General features: G+C 44.0%; 1 protein-coding gene across 1 annotated transcript in view; it reads left to right on the top strand.

Annotated features, from left to right (window-relative positions):
* The window catches only part of LOC142581821 (neural cell adhesion molecule 2-like), a 68,515-nt gene extending 56,522 nt beyond the window's left edge, over positions 1–11,993 (top strand). Inside the window, exons 8-14 of the mRNA XM_075691269.1 lie at positions 586–918; positions 2,924–3,049; positions 3,801–3,831; positions 5,137–5,228; positions 6,946–7,073; positions 8,531–8,711; positions 11,860–11,993. Coding sequence (XP_075547384.1) covers positions 586–918; positions 2,924–3,049; positions 3,801–3,831; positions 5,137–5,228; positions 6,946–7,073; positions 8,531–8,533 — 713 coding nt within the window. The 3' untranslated portion in view covers positions 8,534–8,711; positions 11,860–11,993. The remainder of the gene's footprint in view (positions 1–585; positions 919–2,923; positions 3,050–3,800; positions 3,832–5,136; positions 5,229–6,945; positions 7,074–8,530; positions 8,712–11,859) is intronic.
* The last annotated feature ends 1,761 nt before the right edge of the window (positions 11,994–13,754 follow it).

The following is a 13,754-nucleotide window of genomic DNA, read 5'->3' as shown; positions in this document are numbered from 1 at the left end:
CATCATCATCATCATCATCATCATCATCATCATCATCATCATCATCATCATCATCATCATCAATTTGTTTTTACTCCTTGATAGAATTGAAGAGAGAAGCGTACAATCAATACGTTCTGCGAGTATACTAATAACCTAGCAGAATGCACCTCGTAGAAAAACAAATTGAATGAAAGTTGAGGGCCACGCAGGGAGATGTAGATGTGAGTAGAACTATCAGGTCACATAGTAAGACTGAATGTGTGCGGCGGGGAGAGAACTGCAGTCGACGGTGGTCGAGGATTACATTGACTGATCCTCCCTCCAATCCTCAGCCTCGAAGCGTAGGCCGCAGTCAGCTGGCACAAATAAGCGATAATTGGCCATTACCGGGACAGGTCTTCATAGCTGCAGTGAACCTACTGAAGCTCTGGAGGAGGTTGATTATTTTTTGCGGAACAGTTTAATCTAGATTGAGTGTTTTATGATACTATCGACAGTTCAAGCGTCGGCAGTAAAGGCAGAGATGTAACAAGGAGAAACAGCTTTCTTTTTAGTTCTTAATTCTTTATTTATTTCTTCTTTCTTTCTTTCATTGCTTCTTAGCACACCCTGGCGACCCTCACAACTGCACCGTCGCCAGGAAAGGTCCCGACAGCGTTGCGGTCAGGTGTCGTCCAGGCCCCACGGGCGGTCTACCAGTGACTTTCATCGCAGAGCTGCTCTCTGGAAGAGCCTCGTCGCCCTCTCTACTGCTGTCGCTGAGAAATGCGAGCAGCACCAGGTGGCCAGAGTTCAACTTTGCGGGGCTGCAGCTAGGAAGAGTGTATCTCGTTCGCGTTTACGCCTCCAACGCTCACGGCCGCAGCGGTGTCATGGAGGTGCGATTCTCTGCGGGCCGACGACTGCTGCACGAGGCTGAGCCTGCGGCAACCATTGGTGAGCGCAGCTGACGTATCCACAGCCCATAAAGACGTACACAGCTGTACGGTTTCCGTTATATTTTTGTAATCACTAATTAAAAAGGATTACTGGCTCTCCCGTAATTGAGGGTAGATGGAAGCATGAAATGGCAACCGGCGAAGCAGATTGGTTGAAGATGTTAGTAGCCGAAATCTTACATTAGGTGTAGTGCATGCTCGCAATGGCACCCCCCACCACGCCATACTGTGCAATGGTCCATAGGGACGCCGCCCAGCTAGAAGAAAACCGGCTGAAGGCGGCACGACGGGCAGCGAAAGACGCCAGGGAAATAGAGCGCACGGCCCGGCTAGAGGAAGCGCTTGAAGTAGGTGCCACGCACCGTGGCGCCATCTCTTGACACGGCGCAAAACCCGCGTCGCGGAATTCACGGACCGCTGCCGTTCAAAAGAGCGCAGGCAACCATGGCTCAGCGCCAAAAGGTGGTAATGAAGTTTATGGTACCTTGTATCTGCCTTTCGAACGTCGCTTTTGGAAATGACGAGTAAAACTTCAGCGTACCAGAAGTTACAGATTGAGCGATATTGTGAACAAACATTAGGAAGAACTGGGAAGCAATGTTTTTTGTAACTTGTTTGGGCAGTAAGTAGCGTATATAATGGGGTCCTGTACAAATTGTTGGGGGCCAGAAACCGCAGTTTTTTGTTTTGACTGGTTGCCCGGATGATCTCGTTTGAGTGCGCGGATAACGATTGTGGCTTTTGGCTCAAGGTCACTTGAAGGTCGTGACAACAGGAGCTAAAGCATCTCATGCTTAAAAGAAGCCGTCTAAGCAACTCATTATTAAGCCAGCACGAGGTGTATATACTTTTCAAAAATGCCTGCGTTCTTGTTTGTTTGGCTGTATATCTGGTACACAATGACTGAATGAATGAATGAATGGAACGGTGATGAAATATGTACTTGAAAACTGGAGAGCATGGTAGAAGAACGACAGTGGGTTTTAGCGTTAACATTGAAATAACGTTCTACATACAACATGTGAACAAAGCCACAAACTTGAATGAAAAATCATTACTATAGCAGGTATAATGGGGTGATAACATTTAAGCTTTGCGGAATTATTAAAAATCGCCTGTGGCACTATAGGATAATTCTAACCCTTAGGCTGGATTATCCGTAGAGGCGGGCATTACTTGCACGAGAAATCGAAACGTATATTCAAGTAATTAACAAAAACTCACTAATTCACTTATTAATTAGTTACATTACGGCACACATTGCAACTTACGAATTGTAGCCGATGTGTTTGGAAGGCGTATTCATATAGAGTTAATTTTCAGGATGACACCAGCTTCTAGATCATCACCATCATCATCATCAGCCTATTTTCATGTCCACTGCAAGATGAAGGCCTCTCCCTGCTATTTCCTATTACTCTTTTCTTGCGCTTGCTGATTCCTACTCTGCCCCTGCAAATTTCGCAATTTCATCACCCCACCTTATTTTCTGCCGTTCGCGACTGCACTTCTCTTCCCTTGGCATTTCGAGATATTCATTGCCAAAGTGTGCGATGAAATACAAGAACGTTGCAGTTACTTTTGTGATTTAATACATAAAATTGCGCTTTCTTAAGAAAGATAAGTAGAAGAAGCGTGCATTTTTGCCAGTAGTTTGATGACGCATATCTCGAAACCCATGCCATCTTATAAATTCGTTCTAAGTTGATATGCCTGGCAAGCCCACCGGCTACAATACGTAAATCGCAATGTGTGCCGCGAAGTAAATAATTAACAAGTGAATTAGTGAATTTTTGTCACATAATTGATTATGTGTTTCAAATACTCGTGCTATTGTTGTCCGCCTTTTTGAACATTTCAGCTCAAGGATTAGAATTAGATTCTGCCACAGGCGATCTTTCTTTAAATTTTAAGCAAAGTGATAACCCCCTATAGTAAACCTGTGGTTGCAGAATGACCACACCGTGAGCGGATGCTTCACTTCCTCGTTAATGAATGCGCAGATGGCAACGCAACCAGCCTGCCAGGACACGTTCTCGCTTTTCTCGCAACGATAGTGGTGGCCCTGGCATGCGCCGCAGTCTGCCTCACCATTGCCAAATATCGAAAGCACAGGAGAAAGCGGAAAGGTACGAACAAGTAGTTTGAAAAGAAAAGAATGCTTTCGCATGCTGTGACTTCTTTGCTTCATTTATCTTTTTCTGGTGGGGCTATAACCGCCCCCGCTTTTCCTACTCATGCACGGGAAAGTGCAATTGCTCTGAAAGTAAAAAAAAGGGAAATAAAAGAGTTAATCGATAAGTTATTTGTGTCTGCTTTTAGTTTTTCTTTCTTTCCTGTGCTATTAAACGGGTGAGAAAGATCCGGATTTTTTAACGAGTTTCAAGCGTTACGCTGGAGTAATTATCTCATTGCATTTCTTTTTTAAGCGGTTCACTTGCTCGATGGTGAGATGCCGATCTGTCTTAATTACGCGCTCAGCCGGTTACGGAAGTTTAGTAAACGTTATCGTTTCGCCCATTCCCGCCGAAAGCATGGAGCCATAAATTGGGTGTACTTTTTAGTTGTTGCTCTTGCGAAAGTTTTCAGAGGACGTAGCGATAAGCGTTACACGGAATAGGGAAATAGAAGCCTGCCTCAGTGTGAATCGAGGTAACAAGGCGGAAACAAATGCGAAGCGTTGCACGTCTCCGGATGATATTGTTGGCTGTCTTGCGACATCGTCTAACGTATACGTTGCTTTGAACTTTCAGTTAATGGAAAGGGTCCCAAAGGGTTGCACAGTGGTTTTAGAAATGCGGTGATAACATTATAATTCACTACAGCGAATGGTTGAAACGGGTAGGACCTTACAATCTCGCTTTTTTTTCCGTTCCTTAGCAGGCATGAAAGAATCCATCCAGCTTCAAAAGTAAGTCACACGATTCGCTTTTCATCGGCCGTTTGTTTTGAGCAGGTTGCTAGCGTGAACTTTTTAAGCTTATTACTACGAGAAATATTGGAATCTAACCTGTTGGCAGTCCGTCTACCCGCAATATCCCACCCTGCACTGATGCCCCACATGGTTGCCGCAGGTAGAAATAAATAAATAAATAAATAAATAAATAAATAAATAAATAAATAAATATGAAGGTTATCGTGACAATAGCTGCGAAATTGCTGTGGTCAGTGATTACACGCTTAGTGTGTCGTGGTTTCAAGTGCTGCCTTGTTTGTGATTTGCTAACCGTAGATGAATGAAACGCAGACTACACTGGAGCTGGCTATTCGAAGGTACAGTTAACAATAGACGCTGCCTCTTTCCCCATATAACATGCCAAATATACGACAAACACACAAGAATACCCAGTCTACAAATAAACCTAAATGTAAACAAGACAAAAATAAACCTACATCGAAGAAGCGACCCATTACTTGCATCCGCGTCAAGTCACGGAAATGTATGTCGATCGTGCAATAAGAACATTGTTATACGCGCGCGCACGAATCTCATTGTTTTCAAAGTGCGCTGAAAGCAAACGTTTGACATAAATAGTGTTCACAGAAATCTGCAATTCAAATCAAATTGGTTATCTCGCTCGGTTCACATGCTAAACTGTGGGGCACTTTGACGCTCAATGGCTTTTAGGCATCATTCCTGTCAAAAGCATTTTCGGAGTATTTGCGACAGGACACGGCAATTCTCACGCACTAGAAAGAAAAGTACATTCGAGTGCGTCTGCCTATGCCGCCGTAAGTTTACACGATACTGTGAACCATTCAGTCGGGCAGGTTGTACGTATTGATTTGATTGAGACTTCACCCTTTGCGGGCCAGAACTCGAGGAATTCTCTGCAGGGTCTTGTGGAGGTTGTTTGCTCGTTGTCAATGCCAGCAGTGCGTTTGCAATGTTTATCTTAGCATTCTGAGTGCATAAGTAAGATTTGTGAGCACAGTTTTTGAGAAAGGAAAACATTAAAGTGGTCGTCTGTGGGAAATTGTGGTGCATAAACATGAAATCCCTAGTCAGCTGCGACAGGATGACAGTTGCTGGACCGACCGCGGAAAATGCAGGAATAAGGAACAGAGCGAGAGAAATTGAGTACAATATATACGTCGAAGTGTTGATGACTGAAACGAAGTTAAATTACTGTTAAATTATTAAGTTAAAATTACTAGAACAACCTATTTTGAGGGTGAATAACAGCAACGTTTTTCTTTTCTTACGCGTGCGTAGGTCTTCCCCGCAGAAAGGCTTGTGCGAGTGTGGCTCTGGTGACGTAGTCTACCAGTCACCTGATCTCATTGCGAGCAAGTGCGGAATGTCAGGCAAGTCCTTTGGACTCTCTCGGGAGCATTGAGCGCATTTTCGATCGTAGCCTCGCCATCGTATCAATTATAATCAGTTATGGAGAGAGGCAGGGAGGAAAACGAAAATGTGCACGAATAATGTGTTCCATATAACCACTAGCACATTATGAGCGCACAGCTAAAAAAAAAGTTATGCCACGTGTGATCTTATGGCATGTCATTGAACCCTTTATGCTAATAAATTGTCAGTAACGTTACTCATTCTTCAAGCAAAATACGAATAAGCTAACTGACGAGCATTGTTTCCTACTATAACAGAGGCAAGCACAATGTTTCATAAAGGAGTGGTGGTGATTGAGAAGCCATTGAGCATTGCTATTGGGGATATCCAAGCACAAAACAGGTGCGCAGAACTTCTGAAGTTGCCAGTACCGCGACTGATGAGCTGGATCAATGCCATCGACACGAGCGGAGCTGCCATGTATGGCGCCATCTGCTGTTAAGGAAAATGTTATGATGTGCGGCTCTCAATTTATTTTTTGTTATCTCCGTTCAAGGAGATGTTGGCGCCGGCAGACGGCGCCGGCTACTCCTCTCCTCTTAAATGGCAGGTGTACTCAATATGATGCAAATGTTTCAAGCCAAGCGAAAATACAAAACGTAGAGCGATAACAGTTCTAAAGTTGAAATAGACAGGCACACTCAGCGTAAGTAAGCGAAAACAAATGCACCTGAACAGGTCACCAAATAGAATTGTTCTTGTATTCGTACAAATGACGATCCTCCTTAGTGGCGCGTTCCAGATACAGCACTCGCGAACACGTGCACAAGATCTGTGGGGACGCGCTTATAAAAGGGAGCAATTTGCTGGCACTATAGCTGCAAGGGCAGGCTGAATCTACGTCAGTGGACTGCAGAGCTGCGCAGAAATTTGCCAGTATCGCCACCGCGGTAGCCCAGTGGCTATGGCGTTGCACTGCTGCGCTCGAGGTCGTGAGTTCGATTCCGGCCGCAGTGGCCGCATTTCGATGGGGCTCTAAGTGAAAAACGCTGGCGTAGTTAGATTTAGCTGCATTTTATAGAGAACCACAAGTGGCCAAAACTATTCCGGATTCCACCACTGCGGCGCGTTTAATAATCAGATCGTGGTTAAAACCAGGTATAAAACCCAGAATTTAATCTTTTATAGATGCCAGTGGCAGCGTCCACAAGTCATCTGTGGCAGAGCCGGGCAATTGTATGCTTAAGAGGAGGAAGCATTTTCTTTTAACAGTGGACCGCTCTGTACATCTCCCGATTTCTCGGCATACGATTTTTCCTTGCTTTTCTCTTTCTCTCCCAGTTTTTGTGTTCGTCCGGTATAGGATGGTAAGCTGAATCTGATGATGATTATTATTACGATGATATTCTTAAAAGTAGTGGCATTTGTTCACTCAGAAATATAGGCCAAGAGTAGGGCGGATTTCATATTTGTATAAGGGAGACGGAAAAAAAGAAACCAAATTTATATCCACCTAACCGTTAGACGTTCGCGTCTCCTTTTTCTTGCTCTTGCTAAACACTCTACGCTGTCTTTTTTACTGATCACGCAAGGATGCTTGTTGCCTCCACACGCTCGGTATTATATTTTAATATCTTGTACGGGGGCGCATTTGTATCTAGTTTATACCCTGACACAACTAACTTAGGTGGCGACATGTTTACTCCTTTCGCTGCTGTATTTCGGCGCATGCAGGTCAAGCCGACATCACCGTAGTGGCACCCGTTCTTCACAGCAAATCAACGGGCGACAACGGGTTGGATCCGTGCTACCATGAGACCGGGGTCATCACGGGATCCCTGTCGCCAACAGTACAAATAAAGGTTCGCATTGAGACGCTTTGCTGTTGTATATATTATCCTAAACACTTCACTGAAACTTCGCTTCACGTGGATTCCGACCATGTGCCTTGAATTTGCATAATTTTTGTTCTCTCACATTTCGCTCTGTGAAAAAGAAAGGCGTCAATTTTATGGCTAAGATCGCTCTTTTACCCTTATAGCCTTCTCTATTTGCTGGAAAAGGCAAAATATTGCTTGTGGAAGGGCAATACAGCATAGCAAAAGTCCTTTAAAGTAACCTCGTGAGCCTAGAAACCACTATATATTTTGGTGTCGTCATTACACGGTAGTTGAAAATTTCAATCTTCTTTGACATAGTTTAGCCATTGATGTTTCTACTATAAACTGCTCAAGTAAAAATTTTTTCCTTGAAATGTTCTTTAATCCATTCAATCCAATTTTATTAAATGATGCCAATCCGGGAAGCGAGGGACACGGGGAAAGCTTGCTAATAATGGAAGAGGTCAGCCTAGATATAGTTTGGGAGAACAGGTGTCTGCAGGGCCGGCTTTCTCTCTCACATACACACACACATATACCGATGTTAATGCGAAGGAAAACCATCAAAGCTAGGAAGAAAATAAGGATGGAGGAGTGAACGTGTAGTCAAAGAGGGCACCTGCAATAGTTGACCGTCCAATCACCGCGCAAACTACCACATCTGTGGAGTCAGTATATGTAAGGCTTGTGTCAGTGCACGAAAACGAACGTTCTTATAAAAATAAAAAAGAAATAATTGTCTTTGCGAAACTGGGAGACCACTAAATCTGCCACGATGGGCAGCTTCTCCGAGAATTCAGAGACGAGTTCGCCATCGTTGGTAGTGGTGTTCCTTCGGGTGCAGTTGTCCTTTCGGTCCGCAAATGCGGCACCTGAGCACCTCTTTCTGCGACGCAAACATAGCTTAGCAAAGGTTAGTCAGTCCACTATCATGCACGTAGACCGGTAGATGGTCCGAGATTAAAATAAAGTTCGCGAGCTAACCATATGAATATCTTACATGCGCACCAAGATGCGCACCAAGTAACGTAAACGTTGTTCGTGATCATAATTGGTTTGTGTGGCGATCGCAACTTTTATGCAATATGTATAATTCTGTTCTGTACTTGCAGTGCATACATGTGTTGTGTGTTATGGCTGTTCTAAATATCTCACATTATGTATGCGTGCGTGGACTGACCTAATGCACAGAACTTTGCGACTCATGTACTGTTGGACTGTATATTTTTTATTCATCCACTGTTCTACTGAGTGCCATATTTCGTGTCGCTATTCTCCCTTTCTACGCAAATTTATTTCCTTTGCCAAGTGACAAGGAGTAGCCGGTGCCACCATAAAGGCGCCAACCTCTCCTAATATTCACTTCAATAAAAAAACAAGATGGTACCAAGAGACGAGAAAAAGAAAAAGCGAGACGTGTTCTTTCTCGTTTACAACAGTAGCAGACCGCGAGCGGCTGAAAGCGAAGCAGGCCGGGAGCGGACACCGGCAGCGTTAATGCCTGTCAGCTTCTGGATGGAAAACGGGCTTCCACGCTGATACCCGTGTCCCCGATAACGATGGCATTGCACAAGGCCAGATCCGCCACTCATTGACCAAGTACTGCTCACATCACAAGAGGTAAGGCCTCGTGGAATGAGGGAACTTCTTGAAACATGAAACGACCGAAATTTGCTCGAAGGGAAGCGCGCAATCTTCGACAACGTAGGCCGTATTCTTCGCGACTTGTTCGGGGCATAGTTTCAGATCGGAACGACTTTTGAACTTCTCTCTCAGCAGTTTATCAAGTTGCAGATGCGCTTCCTGCAGTGCTTGCGTTTTGGCTGATTTAAACTTACGGGTGTGGTGTATTGAATTGTTTGGCATGAGATTGACAGATCTTCCCCTTATCAAGTGAAAAACTAAGCTGCGTCTTTATAACACCATTAAATGAAGGGCAAATTTGTCAGTAGTGCACAGAACCTATATAGGATCCTCATGAGGTGTCTACAGTTGTCGGTTTTGATTGCTCTAGGTCATGTGAAACGCAGATAAGTGTTTCTCCCGAAGAAGATAAAATGAGAGCTTGACAGGTTTTAAGCCCTTGTTGTGCAGTTGCGCTCGTTTGTTTTCAATCGAGTTAGTTACCGTTTAGTAAAAGGCGTTGTTGGGCTAGTTGGTGCATTGCATTAAGAAAAAAGAAACAGCCAAAGAAAGATGCCCGCAGGGAACATACAAGAAGACAGGGAAGAGGCTGGACTACAATTGTTTATTGGACAGAACGGTGCGATGGTCATGTGACTGAGTGCCCTTTATTAATTAGAGCTTCGTTCTGTCGAATGAACAGCTGGCAGTTCAGCCTATTTCCTGCTTTCTTCTATGTTTCATGTTTGCGTCTTTTTTAGGCTGTTTTTTTTTCTTAATTTCTTAATAGTTACCTTTTTTCCCTCGGCGCTACAACGTGACGTACTTGATACGAGAAGCTCATTTTACGCTGATGTTCACGTGTTAGGAAATCGTGCGTGTTACAGCAGTTATGAGCAATGAAACTAGAATAAAGTACGTAATATCTAGAGTACTATTTCCTTGATGTGCCATATCTACACCTGTCGCGAAGTGTGTAATAAACAGAGCTCCACAGAGAGTATACCTCACGCTAAATTGCTTTTACTGGGGCACTTATCGTTATCGTAAGACGCAAGTCTGTAGATAAGCGGCGGAGACAGGGAAACGTATTCTCGGACGATCACTTTCGGCGGTACTGTCACCTTCGCGTTTCGCGTTACGTAGTGCTCAACCAGCCAATAAGCTTATCCGGTTTCGCTCAACCAGCCAGTCAGCGCGCGCCAGGTGACCGAGGCGATGGTATCGCCGAAAGTGATCGTCCCAGAGTACGTCCTCGGGTTATCGGCGCGTTGCAACATCGATCAGAGAAGCAGCGCATCCAAAGCGTTCGAGTGGAAGCAAAAAAATACGTTTTCATCAACGACTGTATGTTCGATTATTATTGCCGATGTTATTGCCATGGAAAAAAAATAAAAACATTAACTGACACGCGAACGTTTTGTATAAACAAAGAGCAAGAATGACATAGCATGAATGACGACGCTGAAGTAGGCCCCCTGCTTAAACGTATATGGCAAAACCGCTGAATAGAGAGTGAAAGCAGGCGGAAAGCAGCGCAGAGCACAGAGAAACGGTGGCAAGCAGAGAACGCCGACATGGTGCGACTGTTTCAGGCGAGCCTCCATAACTCCCGATTACTTCCACGCGAGCGCTGCTTCAGCGTTCGCTCCTGGGAGTCCGCGTGCGTGGCTTCTGTTCTCCCTGAGGCTTCGGCAATGGGCTCAGCGGATCGTAAAATAGAGCGGCTGAACGGTGTCTTCGCCAAAAACACTTTCGCTCACGTCGCGTGTGGTTGCACGCTGCCGCACTGTACACACTTTGCTTGAACGCTTCCTTGGGCGGCTGGTATTGTCTCCCGGCGTTTTGGCGCGTGCCGTCGGAAGTGAGAAGCGGTTTTCGTCAGTTGCGCTTGTGATGCGCGCGGTTTTCTTTTTTCGCTCGGTGAGCTTTTCGAGCTTGAAAGTAATCAGAGACGGACAGTGGGGTTCATGTTGTGCCATGAGCTCTGTTGTGAAAGTATGAGTGCAGGAATGGATGCATCTTGAGCTGTGTTACCGGAATATGGGTCAGTATATAAGCGCGCTTCGACTTTTTAAGGTAGTGCTGCACATCAGTTTAAGCATACTATATATATATATATATATATATATATATATATATATATATATATATATATATATATATATATATATATGTATATATATATATATATATAAGCGTTGAATTAGAAATGTCTTTCATTGTTGTCCGTTTTATTCTATTCAGTAATAAATTGGAACAGCTGTTTCTTTCGTGTCTGTGTGTGTGTGTGTGCGTTTGAGGAAGGGCTTGTGCCTTGTACTTGTTCACGTTATGCTTGTACTTTTGTTTATATCCCTTCCTGTCTGAAAAGCAGGCAGTCGTGGTGCCCCTAACTTGCCACCATATTTGTTTTCTTGCTTCGTATATATTTCCACATCTCCAAATGCTACCATTAATAATAATGATCAATCAATCAATCAATCAATCAATCAATCAATCAATCAATCAATCAATCAATCAATCAATCAATCATGTTTATTTAACGTGACCAGGAACAACCCTAAGGTCTGCGTGCTGGCGCACGAATTATACTACTATTACTACTACTACTACTTTTACTACTACTACTACTACTACTACTACTGCTACTACTACTACTACTACTACTACTAGTACTACTACTACTACTACTACTACTACTACTAATAATAATAATAATAATAATAATAATAATAATAATAATAATAATACATTATAGATTCTAACATTTTCTCTCGATCATGTGTTTCACAGGAAACGCAAAGTTAGCCCAGTCATTGGGATGCAGAGGAGAACGACCGCATATCTTGGATAGGAAATGAAATCAACATCTTTGAATATTTCGAAAGAGCTGCAAGTTTTTGCCGCGTTTGCTGATTTATGACTTTTAAGCGATTTATGACTATTCAGTACGTTAGCTTTTGCCATGCGTCTTTGGCCATGCGAACTTCCCAGTACTTTCGCGCTTCATTATACCTCTCTCTTCCCATTTTTCTTTCCCACGCTCTAGAGTAGCAAACTAGACAGTCTATTCCGATTAACTTCTCCCTCTCATATTCTTTCTTTGCATTTCCCTTTTCCAAAACCTTCTTTCCACTTACAGCCTTCATCGCCCGGAAAAGCATCCTGCGAAGTTGCCTTGCGTACACCTAACCCACCACTGCCACAGAGTACATCCGCGCTACCGGAGCATTTTACACGACGCTTCTGCACACACAAGTAAAAAATAATAAAACACGCTGGTGTCCTAGACGATTCATGTTCCAATTACTGGCCGTAAGTATGAAGACGCGTGGGGCATGTTCATTTTAGACGCGACCAGAACTTTCAGCGCACAGATTAGCCGTAGCGTTTCTCGGCGTCTGCACGTTCATTTTTCGATGTTCTATGGGGTCACTTCAATTGCGCCCGAAGCACGCTATTTATAGCTATGGAATGAAGCGGGCTCCTTACGGTCCGCATTTCGGCCATGATAATCAGTACCGCGCTGCACTGTATGAACGCACAGTCGCAGTGCCGCGCTGCGTCAGGAATAAGTCGTAAATAAGTATGTTAGAGTTGTCGCTTTATGAGAAAGTTTACAGATCTTGATTCCAGTCCCTCAACGGGCCGTCAGTTGTGAGGCTAGTTGTCATGTGTAAGCAAATATTCGTACTGGACGAGAAGTAATAAAAAAATATGTAGAAGCATTGAGCGTGGAAACGACGTGAGTGATATACACGTGCCAGAACCCGCTGTCACTGTAACCTTTGTTTTTTTGTCTAGTCATTCCTATTTTTCGACGGAGCATGCGATATCTTCCCATATGTGAAGCAGCAGTTCGTCATACTTTTGTTAATAAATATCTTCTTCCACGCTTCTTATTCACACTTTCATTTATGCATTGTAGGGAGCCACCGAAAGGAAAGGCTTAAAGGGTCCATGCGGCCATCTTATACTCTCCAAGTTCGGCATCGCAACGCATTCATTGAGTTATCTCGAGGTGAATGCCAATATAATTACGAAAATCGACGCGAACAAACAAAAGTTATTCAACTTACAAATTCAAAACAAAAGCAGACGACAGAAAGAAGTATAACCTTTCGTCTTTCGCTCGCCCAGCGTGGTCTTAGGTTTCTTCCAATCAAAACGCTGCTTGCGTCCCGTGGTAACGGAAGCTTGCCTCACATTGCGGCCTTCCTTCTGTAGCCTCGCTTCATATGGTGGCGGCATCTAGTTAAGGCGCCTGCAAACGCATCTTCCCACACACACAACATTTTATAAATAATCATCGGATGTTTGTAAAAAATATGCAGAATGGACTTTACGCACTGTTATTAAGCACGCGCTACGCGCGAATGCTCTTTCTCGCATTATATTTCGAACGTAGGACGTTACACAGCGCACCTGGTGTGAGTTGCTGAAGAAGTTTATTTGTATTGCGCCAATGTTTGCACGCTTCATACAGCTTCAGAAAGCATAAAGCCGTTTTTATTTCCAAATTCGTCGTTGTGTGTATGGCATCAACACGCACAAGGAATTAGTCTCCGTGCCCAACCGATCAATACGAACAACATAAGTCGCGTGCATTTGTGTCACATCCACCGCCGAAAATTGTTGATGTGTGACACCGCAGTCGGCGCGGAAACTGATTTCAGAAGCAAATTAATATATCAAATGATCTGATTTGGGTGCTTTAACTGGCTCTAAATGCATCGCCAAGTCCTGTAGCGAGCAAACGTGGAATAAAAAGAACATGCGCAATTTGGGGCGCAGGGCCTCTTTTAGTGCCAGCCAAAACAGCGATATCTGACCCAGCTACGACAATGCCAACGACAGCGACGGCTGGAATACGACATAGACGATGGCATATCGACGACGATGACGCGACAACAGTGATTATGATAATTGCGCGCCTCGAAGCTGAAAAAAACTCCACCATAAGTCGCAGTAGTTCGAATATCTTGGACTACTGAACGCTGATAAATTGTATGATAATAGTGAAAGATGTCGCAAAAG

Source organism: Dermacentor variabilis, chromosome 5, assembly GCF_050947875.1.
Source record: "Dermacentor variabilis isolate Ectoservices chromosome 5, ASM5094787v1, whole genome shotgun sequence".
Taxonomy (NCBI): Eukaryota; Metazoa; Arthropoda; class Arachnida; order Ixodida; family Ixodidae; genus Dermacentor; species Dermacentor variabilis.
This window is presented reverse-complemented; position numbering and strand designations above follow the sequence as displayed.